We start from the raw sequence: 24,921 nt of genomic DNA on the forward strand, positions 1-24,921 counted from the left end.
AAAGAGCGATTGATACAATCTCTGAATGAATCATTAGGTTTGAATTATTAATTAAAGCGGCAGTTTTGCTAGACGATTAAACTTAAACTTTTCACTCAACTGTTGAGTCAGTTTTAAATCGTAGAAACGAGAGAGGAATGCCTCTGGATATTTTAATCACGAGAAATATTTACACAAATACTTCGCACTGAAATATTATGTAATAAAGACACTTTTTTTTAAGGAAAATCTTATAAAGAGGAGGTTAAAAAAGAGTTTGTAGTACTTCTTTCATATTCTTTGTATGTCGTATATTTATATCATTACTAACATTGCATCTGTAGTTATCTGTACAATACAAATCAGTAGATGTTCTGTTAGAAATATGGTTCATAACAAACCCTAACAAGCCTTGTTAGCCTAAACCAGTCTGACGGATGCCCGGAGTGAGTGTAGACAAACTTTGGGCTTAGTTTCTGTCATACGACTAAAATCTCCCACTTGGTGTGGTCCAAGTGTTTAAGCTAAAGCGATTTTAAAATAAGAATTATGGATTACGTAATATGGATTTTTTTTCTGTTTATTGTAGATGATGTAACAATCCGGGATATTAAAGTAAAAACATTTCCTTTGAATAAGGTTTTAAGAGACGATTGAATCTATTATACTAAGACCCTAAATTGGGTAACTTAAATCAATCGGAGCAAACATCATGGCAAAACAATCCTGATTGGAACACGTAACTTGTAGAGCTGACGTTCATTTTCTTGCATTTAATTTTAACAATTTACTTGATCTCCGCTACATCTTGTACATTGTACCAATCGTTGTTTTCTATTAAGGTTGAAATGCAGCGACAAAGACCGCGGTCGCTTTGACTACATTACACGAGGCATAGGACCAACTTGTCGACACAACATGTCTCACCGTTCGTCAGTGATGCTCAAACTTTTGCCTTTATTCTATCGCTGCGCTGTTTCTTTGTACTATAATAATTTTATTACAGAGTTTGTGCCTGTAAAATAGAAAAGTCACACATGCAACAGACATGAGAGGATAATTAAGTTAAAAATATAATTTGTACGTCACGTGTGTTAAAAATTTAATTTTAAGCTTATGCTAAAGAAAATTTTTGGCAATCATTTTCTCCTTAAACGAAATATGACATAAACAAATATTTAAGACAAAAAAAAGAAACAAAGTAAATAGCTTTACTCCAAACAACATTACTCCTAAGGCGAGCACATGTTTCAAGTCTGAAACAAACAGAGAATCCGCAATTCCCAGTGGAGAGGACGTGCTAATGTAAATTCGAAGGAAAGTCTACCTCATTAAAACCTTTGTCACGACCCTCTTAATGAAGATACAAAAAAGAGGAAAATCGATTGAAGATCCTCTCCCCTTCCCCCTTAACCCCCCAAAACCTCCACTGTAAGGTGTTGAACAGAATTTCACATCTACTTGATTATACGGAACACTTGAGAGGATATTTTCCTATCCATAGTCAATACATGAACTTCTTATGTTTTATTTTGTTATATAATTAATTTAAAATAAATTATATTTTATTAATTTTCATTTAATAATTTCAACGAAAACTACTTTTGTATTTAAGAATAAAAAAAATAGTCCCACCACAGAATACGGACACTGATTTCTTTATGAATATGATGACATCATGATGATCTTTTTTACTTATATTTAAATGCTTTTAAACTGTCTCTATTATCTCTGAAATAATGGAGACTAATATACCCGACCTTGTTTCACTTCAAAACTTTTCCACACGACAAATACCTACGGATACTTTCAAATAACTTAAATACAAAGTAAAAGTTCTTATTAGATGTCAATTAAGACTTCCTCTTACAAAATTCTTCAGCAACTCAACTATCAAGTGATGTCTAATAACCGTGTGATGACAAACTTTCAGCTCACTTTAACTTAAATCTACGCAAGTTGCAATCTAGTGCGGTACAAGAAGCAAGATGAAGCGACTTTAGATTTATTAGGTGGTTTGATCCTTTAATACCATCAGGAATTATTTATATTTATAGTCAAATAATATTTACTCAAAACCATAAAGGCTTGTAAAATCTTAACAACACTCTCGTAAAAAAAGTAAACAATTGACCTAAGCAATATACAATCACTTTTATTACTCTATACCACTTTTGACATATTTTATGGTTTGAATTGCACTCAACAAAGTCTAAAAAATTTTTTCTTTGATTTACTCACGTGATTATTGCAATAAAATTATTATAGAATTTCAAGAGAAACTTGTCTTAATCAATTTATAACATTTAAAATAATATTTATTTAAATCTTAGTTATTAAGGTTGTTCCCGCTACCGCTTGTGTCTCAAACCGCGGTAGAATTCTATTGAGGACGAACCCCCGGCGACAAAGGCTGCGGTCTGCGTCCCAACAATTCTCCATTACATAGGATGTAACTTGTGGTCACACTATCATGTACATGGACGACAACGCCTTGGCTTGTGTTCGTCAAGTTTAAATATTGTCTAAAGGATATATAAATACAAGCTACAGCCCGCGACTCCGTCCACTCGAAATTAAAAAAAAACAATGTATTTTTCCAAATTATGTTCTACATCTATGCCAAATTTCAGTGAGATCTATGCAACCGTTCAGGAGATACCTTCAACAAACTTCCATCCATCCATCTATATGAACATTCGTATTTATAATATTAGTAAGACTGCTTTTTAAATTTGTTTTTTCACTGAAATCAAATCCCGGTGTGCCAATGTATTTCTATCACAATGAATATTCATCACAAGCCTACGTAAGACGGCACAAGTCACGTCGAACTGTACATTGACTAACGTGTTATGCTTGACAAGGTCGACATGACATTTATATCCCAACATGACTTACTCGGAAACACGTCTAACATTTAACATGAATACAATGGTCAGACTATAGATAGAGCAAGATTACTTACTAAATATATTTCTAACAACCACATTTATAGTGACAAGAAATAGACTCTACCAAAGTATTCACAATATACATATTAATAAAATTGGACTGTCTGTATGTAATAATTAAAAGAATAATCGTACAAATGTGCTGATAACTAAATCCAATATTAAAATTTTTGTCTGTATGTCTGTAATCAAAGCCACGTTAATTCCGGGTAATCTCCAGAACGGCTGGATTTATTTTAACAGGACATTGAGGGGAAGGTAGCTGCATGTGGACATGTTATAGGTATAGTCGCGGGCTACAACTAGTAAGTAATAAATAGCTAAGATAATTTAATGTATGCATTCGTTTTTAAATCGTTCTTCTGTTTGTGATAGTAATAAGAGAGTAAATAAGAATATGAGTCATTTCTTTTTTTTTTAATCTTACTTACTAATATTATAAATGTGAATGTTTAGATCGATGGATAGATGGAGGGATGGATGTTGTTTGAAGGTTTTTTACTTCAGGCGGACGGAGTCGCGGGCTCAACTAGTTAGAGATAAGATCGAGACTATTTTTTCCTTTTTAAAAATCACTTCGGATAAAAGTACTATAAGAAAGCAATCTGAAAATGTAATAATACTTTTCTTGTTCCTTTCTTATTTGTCTTGACCTCATAAATTCCCTATCGAGAGGTTGGGAACTATTCAAAACAACATTCTCTTGGATTTACTGCCTCGTATATAACAATTAGGTCTATCTTCGATGGTTACCGTGTTGCTGTTAATTACTAACAAAGATAATATATAATCGTTATATATCTCATAGATTCTCTAATAATTAATATTAATTATCAGTGATTTTATATTTAAGATAATAAAATAATGGAAATTGAACATATCGAGTTTATCCACATTTTAATTAAAGTAATCTAAAAATGTCCTTTTTTTTAATATCGGCATTTAGTGTACATTAATCTGTACATAGTTTGTAAATTGAAAATAATGCCATCTATCGACAAAAAATACTATCAAATTCAAAATAAGTAAAAAGTTTTCTTTTATTCTTTTGTTCGGAAATTAATTGGGCCGATGTTCAGCAACAAATTACATTTCACCTCGGATGCCTTTGGAGGCTTCCTGAAAGAAAAACAATCGCATTTTTCCATCACTTCCGGTACTTATACATATTTCATGAAAGTAGCGAAACGAACAGGTAACAGATGCGAGCAAATTTTCACTTCATTGACTCCTATTTCCGCTCTACGAGTAACTATTAGGGGCCGGACTCTACTATTCCAACTTAAAATGTAACTTATATAACCTACCACTTTGAAATGCCATTAAAAATATGATATAAGAGAAATGTAAGGACCCTGTAAAATATAGTCAAGAACGTTAATTTTGTATCAGTTTTGCTAATATGACATACGTAACATTCGTTGCGTTATATTTGGCTCGTTTACGTACTGACATGTGCTGCCGGTCCAAAGGTCCGACATCGACTGACTCCCTTTCTCTCCGGCATGTACTTATGACGTGTTCGCTCGAGACAAACAACACTATATTTATGCATGCTCATAAAGTAAACATGGTCAAAACTAGTTGTAGCAATATATCCAATTGCTGAATGATTACATTTTGATGTACTACAGTAGATCTAAGATCATTTGATACTCTGAATGAGCATATAAATGTTAGTCTGCTGTGTCTTCCGACCCTTTTCTTACAAGCAAAAGATGGGAAGGAGAAATGGATTTCATGGGGGAGGGGACGCATTGGAAGACGAAACATTCCCTATCTTTCCGTTCCTCCTTCAAATAAAGGCAATATAAGTCATCTGAAATTGAAAATGTTTATGGGCATGTGCCGCTGCATAATAATATTTAAAAAATACAATTGAAAAGCGTTAAAATATATAACTAAACTACGTAACTGATAAAATACCAGTTTAATAATATTATAAAATATAGAGAAATTGCTGCATTTAACTTCACTATACGATCAATTTATCCAAAGCATCGGAGCGTTGAAATTTTCACGAGCGCATGAAATCTTTTAAGACGTACTTACGTAGACACTCCAAAATAAATACGCAAGTTATCGCCAGACTACCTTCTATAATGACCAGAGTCTAAACACTTTGAAAACATCCCTTAAAAAAGATTTACCTTTTAAAAGGCTTGGTTTCAAAAGAAATAATCGTTTGGTAGCATATTTGCTTGACTTTTTTAAAATCTTATTTTAAAAATCAAAAGCCTTTTAAAATCTCAGACGGATTATTCCCTAACAAGATATTAGAAATGGTAAGATTGTTAAAAATGAATCCTTGTATTTGCTTTTAAAGAATATTTGTATAGCGCTTTGTTAATGAATTTCATTTGAAATATAGAATACAATGTTGAAATTAAATTAGAGGTTTCAACTTTAATTAATATGTTTTTTAAATTATAATATAGGTAAAATTATTTAAATAACAATAATATTAAATTTGATATTTCCAATGAATAATATAAAAACTTATTCAAATAATTTTCATTAAAAAATCCGATACAATATTGTTTTGCGAACCTTTTAGTGAATCTTTATAAATGTTTTTGGTATATTTTATCCTATCAGATTAAAGTGGTACGTATTTACATCCATTAATCAGAATCACTGTATCAGAATGAAGTTATCCTATCAGACCAGACCTTTGCCTTTTGGGTATACTGAGAGAATTATATCGGGTCACACGTTGTAATCCCTTCACGCTCAGATAAGCTTCGTGGATGTCTCTGAAAGTTTTTCAATCACACTCAAACTGTGGATAGAAAATGCAAAAAACAATCCAACTTGAGATAACTGAATTCTTATTCAGGTTCATTTTTAATAGAATAAGTTTCCCTTATTGAAAATAGATTTGGTCGCAGTTCAAGTTGGATTCCTAGTGTCTTAAATATTTTGCATTTAGAACTATTTTTAAAACTTTTATTTAATTAATTATATTATAACTTATATATTGACTGGATAATTACTTCTTGACTTGTTAAATAATTCAAGTTTTTATGCAATTGTAAACAGCGCCATCTATTTTAAAAGATATAAAGTTCATTTTAATGAACAATTGCATGTTTAAAAATAAAACCTTTAAAGTAAAAAAAACTGCACAAAAATAAAAGATATATTTCAATTTCAACAAACGTGACTTCGTTTCGATTTCTAAAATGAAAATTGTTCAATTTCCTGATTTTGTTTCCCGGACGTCGGGAAATAGACAAAGAGCTCTTGTAATTAAATGGTGTTCGTATTTTACTCGCCTTTCTTCGACTTTTAATTTCGTATGCGATACGCTTTCGGCAAGTTTTCTGGTTCGATACATCCTCAGATACGGTCGGTCGTGTGTTGAATACAATTAAGATATTACGTTACTGTTACAATAGATTTCTTGATTAAACTTTCATTGGGAAATATCACAAAATAAAAAAAATCCTATTGTTTGCTGGAAAATTCGCAGAATTGCCTTCACTTGAATATCAATTTTATTTCTATCCAAATGTATCCTTTTAAATCATAATTTGCCAAACAAACGGCCACCAGAAATCGCTGAACTAGCAAAGGGACCGTTGCCCATAGACGTCCACAATTGCAGATACGTTGCCTACCTTTAATCGACAGAGGAGACGTACAGAAAGAAAGTATTTTCGCTTACTATGCATCACCTCCTCCATCAAGTCCACTTCCACTTTCGACTTATTACAAAATGTTAAAACATTATACGATTTTAAATATTACTTTAATTAATTTAATAATAATACATAATGTATTTTAATTTACTTACATAATAGGATTTTTGTATAGAAGCACTTTAACAACAAAGGGGAGGCGCGAACAAACCTGCGCCCAAACAAATTTAATTACGAGGGAAAGTAGTTTGTGATTGTCTTCCTTGTTTGCTCATTGCAAACGTAAATTGATAAAGATTTGTACGTGAAAGGTTTTTCTTTATGATTTACTAGCTTTTACACGCGACTCCGTCCATTTATTAATTATTTTATAATAATAATATTTACAAAAGAAAATTTACTAAACTAAATGTCTTTGTAGCAAATAAAGCCTATTTGGATGTTTTATGTGAGAAATACTTCATAAATTCCGTGTTTGTAAATCAAAAGTAAAGTTATTGTACAATTTCCGGTTCGAAGCGAAATTTCTGTTTAATTTTATGTCGGGTTGTACCGCAGCGGGCAAAGTTATTCCAATTGGGATTTATTTGACCTGATACAGTTTTAATAAGAGAGAATAATTTAATGGTAGAAAGACATCAATTGAAGCACAACTTTATAAATTTGATTTTTAAATAATTAAAAGTAACCCTAAAAAGTATTCTGCACGGAATATTTTTCATATACAAAAATTATAACATACAGCATGTTCCATTATAATAAAGTACATTTCCTATTACAAAAGAAATAAAAATGCATAAATATAAAATAAAATAAAAAGATTTTCCATAAAACACTTCCAGCACGTTTTCGTATAAATTTACATCATTTTTAAAGCTATAATAAATTCCATCGGGCCATTGTCAATAAATAAATAAGTTTAGAAAATCGTCCTGTGACCCAGATTATTCAAATCCCACCCTATTTGTAACCCGAGTCAATAACACCCTTACCCAATATACGGAAACAAATAATGATACAAAATGAAAACGTGAGATCCTTAGATGTTTTAGAACACGGATACTATGTCAATTGTAGTTTTATACTATGCATATGTTTCCATTTTCCATTTCCGTTTATTTATAAGTAAAAGAACGTGGACTAAAGTAAAGCCTCTGGCACACACACTAATCGCGAACAGACTAAGAAACGCGGCATTACTTCCATTTCCTATATGTTTTTTAAAATTAGATTAAGTAGTTTTTGAGTTAATCCGCCCTTACTGATTAACTCAAAAACTACTTAACTTAATTTAAACAATCTGATCTATATAATATAAATATAAAGTTATTTTATTTTCTATATATAAATAAATTTAAAAACCTTAACATTTTAAAGTAACTGACTCATAAAAGTAATGCAACCTTACTATCGAAACTGGCAGATACCTGAGTTCCTTGTATTTACACGAAATCGGAACTCGAATAACGATTTGTCAATAAACCTGCAACTTTCTGGAACAATATCTCTCTATTTATTTTGATTTATGTACGTATCTTTGTTAACAATGATACTGAAACATTGGTACAAATATAGTTGTCTCTGTCTTTCGTCTCTGTATTCAAAGAGAATAAAAGAGATAACATATTTGACTGGAAGTTTCGCTTCGGTATAACTACGTAATAAAATTTTAATCTTAAAATGATTTATCATCGTAAATTGGAACACCCTATATATGTTCCCGAAGTGACACGTAACGTATAGTTAGTTTCAAAGTAACCGTAATACTCTCCGTGACGTCAACATGATTTATGACGTAGTTGGGCAAACATGTAAACTGTATACTTTCGTCATTTATTACATTTTAGAAGGTGACATGACATGACTTCTTTACAGACATCGTATGAAAACATGTCTTAGATATAATATACCATATTTAACTTCAAGTGAAACATAATATTAGGAATTAATTAATTTACATCTTTATTTATATGATTACATAAAGTCTTAAATGTATGATATAAAATAAAATTTAAAAATAAACCGAATAATTAACTAAAATATGTTATTAAAAGGAGTCCCTTTAGGCAAGGTCCCGAAGATACTGGCAGCGTTCCCCCTCTGTACAGCTAAACTGATTCTTTGACCAAGGTAGCTGCCAGCTCTTCGGTCCCCTGTGAAATATATAATTTTAACGTTGCAAAACTGCAACCAATGGAATAAGACGAAATCTTAAACAATGCTATAACAAAAGTGACAAAATTACACAATAATAAAAAAAATATTTATAACTTGAACAATCGACCTTAACACTAGTTTTCCGAGGTTAAAATCTCTGTATAAAACTTACAAAATAGGGAAAACAATATGTTTTTAACGTTTATTTTGTTCTTAGAAACCCACAGTTAAACAACTCCAGTTACATAACAAAATAAGCAAAAACAGCAAAAAATAATTATAAAGGAATAACACATAAAACGTAACATTAATAAGAAACAGGAAATATATACAAAGAGTGTTGCAATGCTGACCGGATAAGGTTTCACTCAGCTTTGTATGCTGGGTGTTCCTCTCTGGACCACACAGCGCTGATCTTCCGTGAAACCCCATAACGTTACCGCACGCCAGTTACAGCGGTGGAAAGCCAAACATAAACGTAAATCTTAAAACTAGCATGTTATAAAAGATAAAAAAATATATATATTTAAAAGTAACAACAACAACTTTGATACAAATAGAAATTACTGCAAAAATGTAACGGTTTCCATTGACAAAACACCTGCATAAAAAACAGAAAGATAAGTAAATGTTTACCTGAAGTTGTTACTGTAATGAAAACACAGTTTAACCGAAACATTCCGTCTATTACCTTCATTTGTCTGTCTGTAAATTTAAATCACTCAAGAATGTTCAAAAATAATCTATATAAAATTTCCTATTAATATTTTTGATAAGTCAGTCCGAGCTGTCTCCAGACGGCAATTTAATTAGTTTTCCTAAAGTTTCTCCAATATACTTTCGTATTTGTGAAAATATTACAACTCTTAATTTCAATTTAGTTTCAAACTAGATATAAAGATTATATTCTACTTTTATAAAAGATTAGCACCCGCGATTCCATCCATGCGAAATTAAAAAAAAAACATAAATAGTAGCCTATGTGTTCTTACAGACTATGTTCTATATTTATGCCAAATTTCATCGAGATCCATTCAGTCTTTTTGGAGATACATTCGAACAAACATCCATCTCAACATTCGCAATTATATTATAAATAGGAACATAAGAAGTAATATAATAACAGACACATAAAATTTTTGCTTAAAGAATTAAATACGCTACCCAATCAGCATTAGAATATTGTACGAAAAACTGTCTATTATTGATATTGTGCAACGGGTAGGAAATAAATGTCCTTGACTGTACCAATCTTTCGTAAAGTTTTTGTCCGACATTAAACATATAAGAAACAAGACAACCTCTTTTATGTTCATTATAAAATATCTGAATATTAATTTATAGATTAGTGTAATTGTGTACAGCATTGCGGAGTAAACAGACTAATGTTCTAACAGCTTGTACCAACAAGGCAGTTTGCGTGACTCGACTGATTAGCTGGATCTACGTCGGTGCAATGATCGTTACCAATTATCAAGCCGTAACTAACTTGGGACCGCAATTTCAAATTAATCTGTCATACAACTTGTACACCGTTCATTTACTATGTTTACATTTTCATAATCTATTTAGGTAATGATTTTGTGTGTACTGATAGAGTTAGCTAGGAACCAGGGCCGGCGTTAGAGTAGGGTGCCCTGGGCGCTGGACAAAAAGAGCGCAAGGTCTACGAATTACTCAGTCTCGCATAACTCTCGCATAACCCTCGTTAATTCACCTCCCCCCCCTCATGGTACAAAATAAAATAAAATGCCTTAAAAATCTCGCCCAGGGCGCTAGTAGACCTAAACTCGTTACTAGGATTAAATGAATGATTAAGTACTGTTATTATTATTATTTATTATTAGGTAGCGTTTTTTGGACGCGGAAATGGTTTACTTTCACATTTGGAACTAATAGATGACGCTGTGATGTTGACGAGCAAGCGAAATTACTTTATGTGAAGGAATGTTAAGCGTCAATAGCCTAATGGTTAAGGATACGGATTTCCGATCACGACGTCGGGGTTTCGAATCCCGCCATTCGACTATTGGCGTAAACCATATCCTAGCACAAGCCTAGAGCTTAGTTGCAATGGTAAAAGAAAAATTAAATAATATTACAAAAAAATTAGCTAATATTTTATAAAAAAATTGTTTATTGAATTCGCTTGTAATAATGTATTGTTTGTTCGCAGCTCAAACGACGACACCGGACAAAGCGACGGTACAGCACGTGTTGCCTATGATAGTGACGCGCTACGAACTGCGCGGAGAACTCAAGTGCGTCGTCTCCTCTGCCGCACTTGACGAGCCCATCGTCAAGAAGATTGAACTCGATGTCAAAGGTAAGAGTTATTACTAGAATGACGCACTATACCAAAGTGAACCATGGTCCCTCAGTCCCTCTCTATACACGTATACGTATAATCTAAACGAAGTGGTTCATAAGACAATCATATTAATGTATTAGCAAAAATTAAAATTGGCATCAGAGTTTAGTGTTTTTTATTGTTATAATTGTGTTTTATTAATAACTAACTGTCGCCCGCAACTCTGTCCGGGAATTGAAAAAAACTTAATCAGTAGTCCTCTCGGACATTTGTGAGTTGTGATCCATACTACGGTTCTGGAGATACCTTCCAACAAACATCCATCTAAACATTCACATTTATAATACTAGTAAGATTAGAAAATTAGGTAATATAGTAGAAATAGATAAATATTTTTTCTACAAGAGACTTAAACATTGTTAAAGCTATACGAATTTAGTCAAATGGAAAACGGTGCAATTTTAAACTGTTAAATAGAAAGAATATGAAACGTCCAGTCCATTAGTGGAGCAGAAAGCGGAAATCAATTAATTACTCAAGTTAATAAAGAAGGATGTAAAACTTAGTCCAATTCATCAATATTAGTGGAGAATCGAGCGTCGAGTTAGAACGAATGGCGCGAACTGTCACTGGCCCAGTTTTTCGCTTTAATTTCGCAAAGAAATAAATTTTCATTAGGGTCCGCTTGATACCAAAGTAATTAATGGGGATAATTACCAGAGCCCCGTCTTCCCGGCCAGATAACGGCCGCCCAAAGACGATCTTTATTACTTCATATTTTCTCAACTTTCTGTTCCCTATTTACTTGACCTTATTCCTATGAAAACTGTTTGGGTAATGTTAAGATGCTTTATTAAGGAGATTTAGATTTAAAATTTATTTTACTTATTATAAATGCGAATATTTATACGTACTAGATGGCGCCCGCGATTCCGCCCGCGAGGAATTAAAAAAACTTAGTAAGTAGCTATATGTACTATATGTTCTTCCAGACATCTGTGCTAAATTTCATCGATATTCGTTGAACCGTTCTAGAGATACCTTATAACAAACATCCATCCCTCCATCCAAACTTTCGCATTTATAATATTAGTAAGATGAATATATGGATAGCCGTTTGTCAGAAGGTATATCCAGAACGGCTTAAGGAATCTCGTTGGGTCAACACATAAGCTTGGTTTTTTAAGGTTTTCTTTATTTCCGTGCAGACGGAGTCGCACGCAACAGCTAGTTAATCATATAACTTCCGTAAACTTCTTGAAATAAACACTTAACTGAAGCATAAATAAAGTCGTTTTGCCTAATCTCGCCGGACACTCGCGGCCAAGAGCCCAAATTTAGTATGATTTAGTAAGGCAATGACTCAGAATTAACTCACCCACTTTTTCCTGGATTATCATAATACTATGCAAATTTTCGGTATCTCTTCGCCTTGTTAAAGCTTTCTTTACCTCGACCTTGAATTTGAAACGTTCCACGTCCTCGGAGAATTTCCACGTCTTCAGAAATTTCAAAGGACTCATTAGAATTGGAATAATGCGCCTTAGTTGGTTTTAAATCATGTTACATTGTGTTGAAAGAAAATTATTTAATGTTTGTCTTAACTTTATCTCTATTCTCATGTGAATTAAAAAAATAGTAAAAATTTTAAAAACTTTACTTAGCCTATGTGTCCTCCAGGCTAAGTTCTACATGACAAATTTCATCAAGAACTATAGACTCGTTCTGGATATCTCCTACCAAACATCCATCCATCTAAATATTCGCATTTATGAAATTAGTAAGATAAATCTATGACTCAATTAATTTGAGTATTACTCAATATTAACTAAAAAAAACTCTCACAAAACAGACATTTAACATTTCCATACAAAGTACAACGACACCGAACTAAATCGTATTTCACCACTTATGGCCACTAGGTAATAATTCTAGTTTGACACTCCAGTCTGTCAATTATGATAACAGTGTTTGAGTATAGAAAATCGTTAGTGTCCGCTCTACAACATTATTTGCATATCTCTGGCACGATGAGACAAATAGAGAATAGAACGGAATTACAGTGGTAGAGCCCGCTTTAACATCTTCGCACGAATTGGCCCGGCTCGCCCGGTGAAATACCACGACCACACAGAAGACACGCGTCAAGTGGAAGCAATTCCGCGTTTCGTCTGATGGGTGTGCGTCCCGGAGACCTAATTTAGTCCTCTTTCCCTTCCCACCCTTTTTCTTATGAGGAAAGGATGGGAAGTGAAAGTGGACTTTCCGGATGAGAGGATGCATGGGAAGGGAAAATATTTTCTTTCTCTGAATCCTCTCCTCCGTTGATTAAAGGTAGGCAACCCATATGCAATTGCGTATGTCTATGGGCAACGGTCACTTCGCTATTTCAGCGATTTTAGGTGGCCGCTCGCTCGTTTGCCACCTTATGATATAAAAAAAATATTACGTTTAAAATGTTTTAGGTAAATGACAACGTATAGTATAGTAGTAATTCTAAATATTAAACGATGGCACAAGGTCTGTAGTAAAATATATTATAGCTGATTTTTGTGTGAAAAATTGCTCAATAAATTATTCGACCGTGATAATGTCGGAGCAAACTATAATTTTAATAATTTCACCTTCACACTTGAACGTTCCACCAATTACATTTTATTTTACGTAGCATTTTAACAATTATTAATTTGAGTATTGATGACTATATGACAATGAAATTATTTATATTTTAAAATATATAAATCACTAGCATTTTCCCGCGACTGCGTTCGTGCGGAATTTAAAATATAATTAGTATTCTATATGTATGTTCTTTCATTCGTTGATTAAAAAACCAAAAGTTGACTGACCGACCGAACTTATGATACTTATCTTAGATTTCTGAGACCGAAATATCTGTATAATACATGTCATCTCAGTCCTGTCAGTCAAAGGCCGGCAACGCATCTGCGGTTCCTCTGGTTTTGCTGATGTCCATGGGCATCGTTGAACACCTCGGTGTTCCCGCTGCTCTTTTCTAGTTTCAGAAACAATAATTTAGCACATATATAACGTAGTTAATTTTAGTATTAATCTCTAGGATTGAATATTGATTTCGGCTACAATCATTTGAATACTGTAGATGGCCCTAAGTGCCGTAGTCACAAACGTGTTACCATGGTGACATCGTCCCGGTCATTTGTCAGCCACAGCTTCCAATTGACCTGTCAGTCAACTGTCACGTGACGTACTCCGGCACGTTTACGTCACGTGTTTATCTCGATAGTCTTGTAATCCAATTAAATTTAGAGCTTGGAACAATATTAGCCTAGAACTGTAGTGCAGTGACACTTGTATTAATGTTGAACAAAGGGATTGAAGTGTACTTTACATTGTCTTTGTGTCTTTAGAAGCTTCCAAGAAATACCAATGAATCGATTAATTGTATAAAAATTGTTGATGAAGTTTTGAAACTGTCTGATTTCTTTTTTTTAAACAAGGGGACAAACGAGCAGTGTGAACACCGATGATTATTGACGACCACAAACATCTGAAACACTAGAGGAGACTGCAGATGTTGTAGGCTCGCTACATGAAGGACCCTTAGTTGTAGCGGTTTGGAAATACCGCCTCGCACTGATCATTCCACATCGGCTATGTTTTTAAATGAAAAACAAAATCGAAAAATAAAAAGTTAACTTTCGAAGTTATTATAACTTGAAACGCCGTTGATAATTAACAACTAAGTAAACTAGTCAATTGGAAAAAACGTGAATACCATCTGCAAAGCCATTTTCCACTAACGGAACACAATCGGTAGGAATTAATCAATGTGATTGGTACAATTTCGCTTTAACGTTCCAAGTTCCAGCCGTAAGCCAGCCGAAGGGACAAATGTGTACTTTAAGCCGATTAGTTTTCGTCCCGAAACAAACATCGATATCCGAAATCGATACAAGTTAGATTATTAATGGCAATTATTATACGCTCGTGCGTATCTTGGGTCTCTTTGAACAGAGCCGGACTTGTAAATGAATAAGTTAACAGTAAAAATACATTGGAAAAAAACTGAAAATATAAGTAAGGTTAATTGCCCGATTGCCATACTCAGAATTATTTTGTAGCCAACAAAGAATCCTTAAGTGTAGATTTAGAATGAAACATATTCTCTTTGTGTCTTATTTAACTATAGACTTCTTTTTCTTTTTTTTACTTAATGTAAAAATAAATTTAGTTGGAAATTTGATGTTAATTTAAAAAAGCCTGAGAGGCATTTGTTAACTACGTATCTAAAACTCTGTTATCTTAATGAATTTTTTGATTTATGTTTGCTGGAAAAAACTTCTTGCTTTGAGAGATAAGTTCTTTAACATTAACTTTTAAATTGAAATATAACATCATTTGATTCAAGATTGAATATATAAAAGTTCAAAGCAATAAAATTCTATTGTCATTTTTTCATTAAATCCAACATTTAAAACTATGAATACTGAATATTGAAAGCCTTCTAAGATATTCGTAAACAAACACGAGTCCGTCCCTGTACGGTGCGGTAAGTGGCTAGTACATAGTAACGGCCCATCCCCCATATTTTACACATAAGTGTGCATTAAGCCATCACTTAACTAACTTCAAGAGGTACACTGGCGAGCAATTTTAGAGAGAACCCGATAAATTGCTAGACCGTACACCTAATAAGAGGCAAGATAGTATATTAAGGATAGGGGAAGATATTATAAAGTGGCCTGATCATTTTAAAATAAATCTATTCTTTTAACAATTTATTTGGAAAATATTAGTACTTAATGATTATACTTTGAATGCGAAAGTAAGATAATTCTATCGATCTTACTTATATTATAATATTATAAATGCAAGTTTAGATGGATGGATGCATGGATCAAGAAGCGAGCATACTATTTCCTTAAAGGCCGGCAACGCATCCGCAGTTCCTCTGGTGTTGCAGATGTCCATCGGTGTCGTTGATCACCTCGGTGTTCCCGCTGCTCCTTTGCCCCCTTCTCTTATAAAAAAATGGATGGATGTTTGAAGTTATCTCCGGAACGGCTGAACAGATTTTAATGAAATTTGGCACACATATAGAACATAGTCTGGAAGAACACATAGACTACTAATTAAGTTTTTTTTATTGCTTGTGGACGGTTTGGCGTGCGCCAATTGACAATAAATAAATTAAGTTTTCCTATTGCTATTCAAACAACGATTACACATAAGTTAAAAAACAAGAAAAATATCTTAGATAACGAAAGAAAGTTTCGTGATCGATTATAGGGTCGTTCCTGGACATATCGTTATTATGTTGCGATATCGATAATAACTAGTGATAACTGGGCTAAAATGTTATCGATATATCGAATACACATCACTAGCTATATCGAGCGGAAATTTCACCACCTTGCAATGTTGACGATGTGATACAGAAGTAAATCTGCACCCTCTATAAATGGGGTGGACAGATAAATGAATTACAGTCTCTTACACGCACCATTTGAGGGAAAAATTGAGAGGAGAGTCTATGTGTCAATATTCAGGTACTTTATTAGATTTATGATAGTAAATAACACCTCTAGAAGTACACAATCTCTATATATACTCGTATATATAAAAGAAAGTCGTGTTAGTTACACTATTTATAACTCAAGAACGGCCAATTTACCAATATGCCTGAAAATTGGTGAGGAGGTATCTTAGACGTACGGACATAGGATACTATTATATTTATTCTTTTTTTTTCGAATTCATGCCTTAAAGAGCTGCTTTTTATTTAGCTTACTAATATTACAAAAGCGAATGTTAAAATGGATGGATGGATGGGTGTTTGAAGATATCTCTAGAACGGCTGAACGGATCTCGATTAAATTTGGCATACGTATAGAACACAGTCTGAAAGAACACATAGGCTACACTAATTAAGTATTTTTTTATATATCTACGCGGACGGAGTCGCGGGCGACAGCTAGTATGTTATACATAATAATGTTATGTTTCTCCTAACATATAGAAATGGAGGAGAGTAAATTGTAAGGGTTAAGTTGATAAAAATTAACAAAGCAATTTTTTTTTTTGCTAGAATTAAAAATATATATTTTCTAAATTAAAATGGAAATTTTCTTTGTCATATAAATATCTCTTTTCAGGTATTTTTTTACTGGAATGTTCTAAAATACAATACATAATGTATATCGAAGTTTTATTTTTAACTTTAAGCATTGTGTTGTTATTTTGTTCTTCTTTTGATATCAAATTAATTCCATTACAAAGATGTCATTGTTACGAATTCGATAAAAAAATCTTGTTTCTAAAAAATGTTTTCGTCATTCATTTGTATTTATACAACCTTGTCTGTGTTGTTGTATTTTAACGAGACAGTATTATATCAAATGTTTAACATCTTACTAATATTATAAATGCGAATGTTTAGATGGATGGATGTTAGAACCAAAAAGGCCGCATAGATCTCGCTGAAATTTGACATAGATGTACAACATAGCTTGGAAGAACATGGTTAATTAAGTTTTTTTTTTTATTTCCGCGCTGATTGAATTGTGGGCGACGGTTAGTTTCTTTTATATATATCTAATAAAATAAAATCTACCTCTGTAGTTATTGAAATTCAAGTGAAAGAATTTTTTAGTTTTGGAAAAATTAGAAGATCGTGGTCATCTGTTAATCGAAATGCTGCCATAATAAATTATTTTATTTATTACAAATATATGCATATTTGATATTGTCAAATTTCACGTTCATCGGAATTACTTTGAAAATGTTACATTTTAAATATTGTAAATCAAATTCAATATGTGTACGGCACAAGACGTGAAGGTTTTCTTATTCCCGAGAACAAGACAGATGCCTTATCATTATATTTTATTAGATTCGTTAAATCCCTTGCTCGGCGAATATCAAAAGCAATAAGCTTTTTAGCGCAAAGGTCAGAGGGTAAACTATTTTTTACAATACGTCAATATTGCTCGACTTACAGAAAAATAATGTTATTCTTTGATACATTATGTACAATCCACTTTTATATGTAGTATAAATTATAAAACAGATTTTAGAGTGCAAAATTGTTCGATTCTGCCGCGAATCCGTCCGCTTGATATTAAAAAAAAACTTAATTAGTAGCCTACGTGATCCGTTCTGGAGATACCTTCTAACATCCATCCATCCAAACAATCGCATTTACTCGTATCATACTAGTTAGTCTAAGATATTGTTTACAATTGACAATTTAAAATATATCTTGTCAGTTTATAAATTGACGTAGTTTACAATTGTTCAGTGACATATCAAACGATTTACATTAATCCTTTAATAAGCCAATAATATACTTAGTATGAATAGAAATTTACTAAATTCGCAATCGTTCGGTAACACAGCTTTCATTATTTGTCCAGTGATAGTGTCATATATTCACGGCACGTTAACGTACTAGGTAAGATAGAGAAAGGCTCGGTAGACCTCAGCCTATTCACCCTGTAAGTAATGAGCCAATCGTAACACCCAATGGTGTTAGCTTATGGTTCAAAGCATAAACTGATAGCGTTTTAAAAGATATTTATCAAAATAATATTCCTGTACTTTAGTTGCTTTGTTAATTAAGTTGTAAATTAAGTCTGGTCTAAATTAATTTTGACTAATTTTCGACATATTGTGCGATATTGTTCTCATGTAAATTACTTTTTTCTTTTTCCTTTAGATAACTTAATTCTTTAAACCTTTAAACTAATAAGTCTCATTTATAAACTTAATTAAAAACGGTTTTCACAATTTTTCTCATATCTCTGCTTTATGAAGTTGCTTTGTACCAAATTTCAAGATTCTAAGTTCACGGGACGTACCCTGTAGGTTTTGATTCCGTTGCGAATGTCGAAAATTTGCGTAAATTTACGACATCAACGGTTGTATCTTTTTAATTGGTTTGGCTTAGAAGTTTCATTTTTTCACAGCACCTAGCAACCGCAAACCTGAACATTTGATATAAATTCCAGCTTGATACCTTTACGGGCTTTAGAAAATGGGGTATGTGTTTAATAAACAACACAAAAGTGCATTAATATGCAAACTAAAAGTAGACTTATGCAACAGTATTTAAAGTCGTTTTAGGGTTCCGTACCTCATAGGAAAAAAACGGAACCCTTATAGGATCACTTTGTTGTCCGTCCGTCTGTCAAGGCCCTTTTTTAAATATTCAAAATCTTTTTAATTTAATAAAAATAAACTAACCAAAAATATCTTGTTTCTCAAAACTTGTACCAGGCACTCATATGATATTAGTAGAGTGCTCGAAGCGGACCTGTAGAACAAATAGAGCGGGCGTGTCTATTACTGACCCACAGATTGCCTTTGACTCTATACACGAGTCAATAATTCTCTTGACGAAATTGAATTATCCTCGCCAATATGAAAGTAACGGCCAATTAATTTGCGAAGGGTCTGTATAGATATTTTAGGCAATTTTGCTACGAAGGTGGAAATGAAATTGGGGAAGATGATAGGGAATAGATGAAAATAACGTTCTTTGCTTTGCAGGATTAATATGTTAGGTAAACATTGAAAATAACATATGTATTCCTATTATTTCTATAATAAATACGTTTTCTTTCTTGTAAGTAATTTGTTTTTATTAGTTTTGACGTTCATAACATTGGTTTCCGAGACTAAAATCTTTGTATAAAACATGTAGTCATCGTTGTGTTTAATCTTTGACAAAACAGAGACAAGAATATGTTTTAAATGAGGCTTTTGGTCTCAGAAATTCACGGTTCATTGACAAAACAAAAAGCAAAATGTTTTTTTTTCTTGAAATTGTGTTTAAAACTGCAAAATCAACCTCAATTAGACGGACGGACAACACAGTGATCCTATAAGGGTTCTGTTTTTTTCCTATGAGGTACGGAACCCTAAAAATACTGATATTTAAATAATATCATATATTAAAGAAAACAAATTAAATATTTTTTTATTGGCGACGATAAAATTTATGATTGTACGAAATTAGCAGCGCGTAGACGATTTAGACGTGATCCATAAAAGTTCGTTCTAAAAAGCGTTTTAAGAATTCTTATGACTAATAAAGTTAATATCCTCAGGATAAAAATTTCATTTTTCTTGAAATCATTTGAACATTTATTGCCGGGAGTGATATCGATTTCTAATTTGATTTAAAAGGCTCTTCTCTTAATAATATTAGCGAACATTATGACTCTACATTAAAATTTTTCATGTTGTCCAATGAACAACGTTTGTTCCTACGAAAGAAACAATATTATCCTCGTGATATACGACTAGATTTCTTTTAATTTCGAGCGGACAAAATCACAGGCCACTACTAGTTAACAATAGATAGCAAATATATTCAGTAAAATGCCCAATAAACATCAAAATGTTTGTCTAAGTTAAACAAACGTGATGAAATCCTTGATGTTAGAAATATCCTTTGCCGTATTTTTATTCTGTTTTACTTTAAATATGATGAAAATTTTCATTTATCCAAATCGCTACATGTCCCAACACTAGATCCAATTGCTTTATTCCTTCGGGAGTGAAAAGATACATCAGTAAAAGTTCCCCAACTCGTCCTTCATGGCTCATATACTAGGGTATTATGACTTCAGTGTAGGATGAGATGGATAACTTGTAGCTTATTACACTACTGGGAATCGAAGGGATCTGTACTCTGGGGGGAAATTGCTGACTTCTAGTCGCACGTTTTATTTTCCAATACGATTCAAAACTGAGTTGGATTTCTTCAGGGTAGTAATGTAGGTCTAAAATTTTTATTAATCCAACATGATTGAAATCTAGTGTCAGAATTCTTACTAATTGCCCCACCATCTTTTTTTAATATCATAAAGTGGCAAACGAGCGAGCGGCCACTTGTAATCGCTGGAATAACAAAGTGACCGTTGCCCAAAGACATACAATTGCATATGCGTTGCGTACCTTTAATCGAAGGAGGAGAGGATGCACAGAAAGAAAATATCTTCCCTTTCCATGTATCTTCTCATCCGGAAAGACAACTTCCACTTTCCATCCTTTCCTTATAAGAACAAGGGTGGGAAGGGAAAGAGGAATAAATTAGGCCTCCGGGACGCACACTCATCAGACAAAACGTAGAATTGCTTCCACTTCACGCGAGTCTTCTGTGTGGTCGTATTTCACCGGGCGAGACCCATTCGTGCAACTGATGTTCCTGGCGTATATAATTGTTTATTATCTATGTTCTACTTTATTGTTAATGCAACTTTTAATTCAATCTTTATTTATTTACAGTTCCTCCTAACAAAATATCAGTGACTGGTGTTGGGGGTCATGCAACCCAAGGCACGCTACTGACGCTGATGTGCGAGGTGTCCGGCGCACGTCCGGCAGCGCACATAGAGTGGTACAATGGCACACAAAGGTTAATACAAGAAGACAATAATATACAGGTACGTGTTGTATCTTACTAATATTATAAATACGAATGAATTGATCTCGATGAAATTTGATTTACATTGGAACATAGTCTGGAGGAACACATAAGCTAAGGCTCTGCGTACACAAGGACGTAAATCGTCGAAACTTATTAGTTTTATTATATGGTTGCCTCGTAAGATTCGCGTTACGCGCTCCGTACACACAACGTTAAATCGCGGAGTCTGGTCAGTACAGGTACAGCAACTATACGTCAACTGTATAGATTTGCTTCGCCATCTTGAATGTTGCAAAAAAAAAAACGTTTGTGTATTTTATTCCTAGAATAAATTCACTTCTGGACATTTCATAAACAATTCAATCATTCAAAAATGTATATAATTTTTTTGTTTGAAAAGAAATCCAATTACCGGCTAATGTTCTTATTTCCGTTCAATGCTTCTTTTTCTTTAGAATATTCGAGTCTTTCATAATTTAATACGGAGTGATCTAATCAGGGTTGTGCTAAGAAAATAAGGAAAGGGACTTTTTAACTCTAGACCTGATCAATTCTATGTATATCCAATATCAAGAAACACAACCCTATTAACGACAGGGTTCATCTCTTTCTGTATATATATATATTCTAAACTACTTGTACGTGAGTTGAAGATAGTAGATATTTGAAGAAACATAAATGAAGGCTGCATTTATTGACTTCGTATCGTATTTCCTGAACATCTTGCTACGTTCTCTATATTATTAAGTACACTCATATCCTCAGCAATAAAAATAGACGAGATGACGATAACAATCTTAAAGAGTTCTCAAAAGAAATTTATAAACAAAAGAATAGCTACTCTCTTAAAAGTCAAACAATTAATAGACTACAACTAACCAGAAATAAAACAAAATAGAAAGTACTGCGCAAAAGTGAAGTTAGAAAACGTTACAATTTAAACTCAAACACCGATAAACGAAGAAGGAAATTCAGCAAAATCGAAGAACACGAAACGGCAGGTACAAAGTTACTCTCAAAGTAACACAAACGCAGTTGGAATTGTAATTAATTTCGATCCCCTCCCCTTCCCTTTCCCTTCCAGTCCCTCTTCCCCGCTCGATCAAATATTTGACGAGCTACGGAACCGACTAATCAAATTTGGATCAATTAGTTTATTGGAGAAAAAAACGCTTGCGATTTTTTTTTAATTTGATGTAATTTCCAGGGATTTTTAGAATGTCGGAAGTCGTAATTTCTTTTTTATTATCGCTATCATAAGATCTTTAAGTAGAGCTTAGCTTAATGCGAATGTTTGGATGGATGGATGTTTGCTTGAAGGTATCTCCAGAGCGGCTGAAGGGATCCCGCTAAAATTTGGCATAGATGTAGAACACATAGGCTACTATTTAAGTATTTCGTTAATTCCACGCGGACGGAGTCGTGGGCGACAGCTAATAATTTATAAATGTAAAAAGAAACAAAGAAAAGGTATGAATGTGTAAGCAAGAGAAGTATGTGAAGACCGCGCCTAATGGATTTCCATAATCTCTGTCTACCCCTCTGGATGCCAAGCGTCTAGTTGTTGTATTAAACATTTCATGACAAATCTAATTATAAAACCATTAATATAAAAATAAAAGATTTCACATTTAATAATAATTTATCTTTTTGGAATTTGATTTGTTTTTGCCGAAAGATTATTTGAGAATCTGGAAGAAGCAAATTCGTCATAATTCTTGGTAAAGTTTCGAAACGTATAATTACAAAAAATTAACAAACTTTGTACATTAATCAGAATCTCGTCAAAACATTTTCTTAACTTATTTATCAAGTCTTCAGATTTTTTTCTATAAAATTTCTTGCAATATCTTACTCAGAGTTATTTTAATATAATTATATGATTAGTGTAGCATTCGTTGTGTTATATTTGGCTCGTTCACGTACCGACACGTGTTGCCGGTCCAAAGGTCTGACATCGACTGACGTCCCCTCTCTCCGGCATGTACTTATGGCGTGTACGCTCAAGACAAACCCACGTTTATGCATGCACTACAATTAATAAGAGTTAAGTTTTTAATTCAAATTGATGTGGCAGTGTGTCCGCGATTCTATTACCATAAAAATCCGTTTTTTTACTTAAGTTAATAGTATAATTCAATAAAACTTAAGTCTTATTTCGTAATATTGTTTAAAACCATTCCTATCCTTAGTTCTCTGCTTTAAGTTAACATGACTATGCTCAGGTGTACTGCAGTTAACAATGACCCCTTTCTAACAGCGGCCATCCAAAGACCATGTAGAGAAGGGTATATCTGACTAGGATATAAAGGCTGACCACGTCATTCCATAGGGAACGATCGAACACCATTGTATAACCACCTGACACTATGAACGTTTAGAACAGAGATTCAGAGGAGCTGCATATGTAATATAAAATATTGATGAATATTTATTAATGTTTTATATCGATTTATAAATCAATTTTAAAGTAATAAACATAACACTTATAAATCACACTCGTTGCCTTTTTGTTCTAAAAGTTTTTGTGTTGTGCCAATAACGTACTAAATATACGCGAGTAGTGGTTTTCTAATAAATTCATAATCATTTACAAAAATTCTAAAGACACAAACATCCAAACACGATTGAATGACTCATAATAAAATCAGAACCCAAAATAATTTCTTCATTAAATTACGCTATAGTGAAAAATTCTATACGTTAATTAAATCATAAATTTTAAATAAATGACAATAAACAAAGCGTCTCTATGTATTTCTCTGTTAATCTTACTGCACGTGGCCGTTCGTTCTACCAATAAGTCAAATTCAATAATGTCTACAAATAAAATTTCACTTCGTTCACAACGACCTTCGGAGCGGAAGAATTTTATATTTCTCTGCTGCAAACTCCTATATTGTTCGCGTAAGGTTGATTTCAGTACAAAATGGCTCCTAATTTAACAAGACGCCTCATAACTATTGGTGGAAGTTTTATATTTGAGCTTACAATCTAAACTGTTTATTTCTAGTTTTATACTGTTAATTTAATTTATACTTTTAACTTTAATATATGCTTTTTGTAGATTAGAATTTTTTTCAAAGTTTTAAGCGAGAAATAAATAACTAGCTGTCGCCCTCAACTTCGTCAGCGCGGGATTAAACAAAAATTTAGTAACCTATGTGTTCGTCCAGACTATGTTTTACATCTATGCCAAATTTCAAAGAAATCCATGCAGCTATTCTCGAGATACCTTAAAAAAACATTTATCCGTACATGTACATTTATTATAATAGATGTTTTTGCTGTTATACTTACGTGAGACGAATCAGAAGTTATTTAGCTTACGAATTATTTAAAAAAATGTAGAATAACGTTTGGTATATTCTGTGATGGGTAAAGAGCGAGCCATTCTTTATTGTCAGTTGGGTTTTGCATAAGCCTCTCGTTTGGGACGTTATCACGACTCCCCTCGCT

The 24,921-nt window shown here is 32.9% G+C and overlaps 1 protein-coding gene across 6 annotated transcripts in view; it reads left to right on the forward strand.

The window, feature by feature from the left end:
- Positions 1–24,921, forward strand: part of nrm (neuromusculin) — a 297,635-nt gene that overhangs the window by 247,078 nt on the left and 25,636 nt on the right. For all 6 annotated transcript variants that reach the window (XM_013306246.1, XM_013306247.1, XM_013306248.1 and 3 more), the window contains exons 6-7: positions 10,911–11,060; positions 21,321–21,478. In XM_013306246.1, the coding sequence (XP_013161700.1) occupies positions 10,911–11,060; positions 21,321–21,478 (308 nt within the window). The remainder of the gene's footprint in view (positions 1–10,910; positions 11,061–21,320; positions 21,479–24,921) is intronic.

The sequence above is a fragment of the Papilio xuthus genome, unplaced genomic scaffold (assembly GCF_000836235.2).
Source record: "Papilio xuthus unplaced genomic scaffold, Pxut_1.1 DF828258.1, whole genome shotgun sequence".
NCBI classification, from domain to species: Eukaryota; Metazoa; Arthropoda; class Insecta; order Lepidoptera; family Papilionidae; genus Papilio; species Papilio xuthus.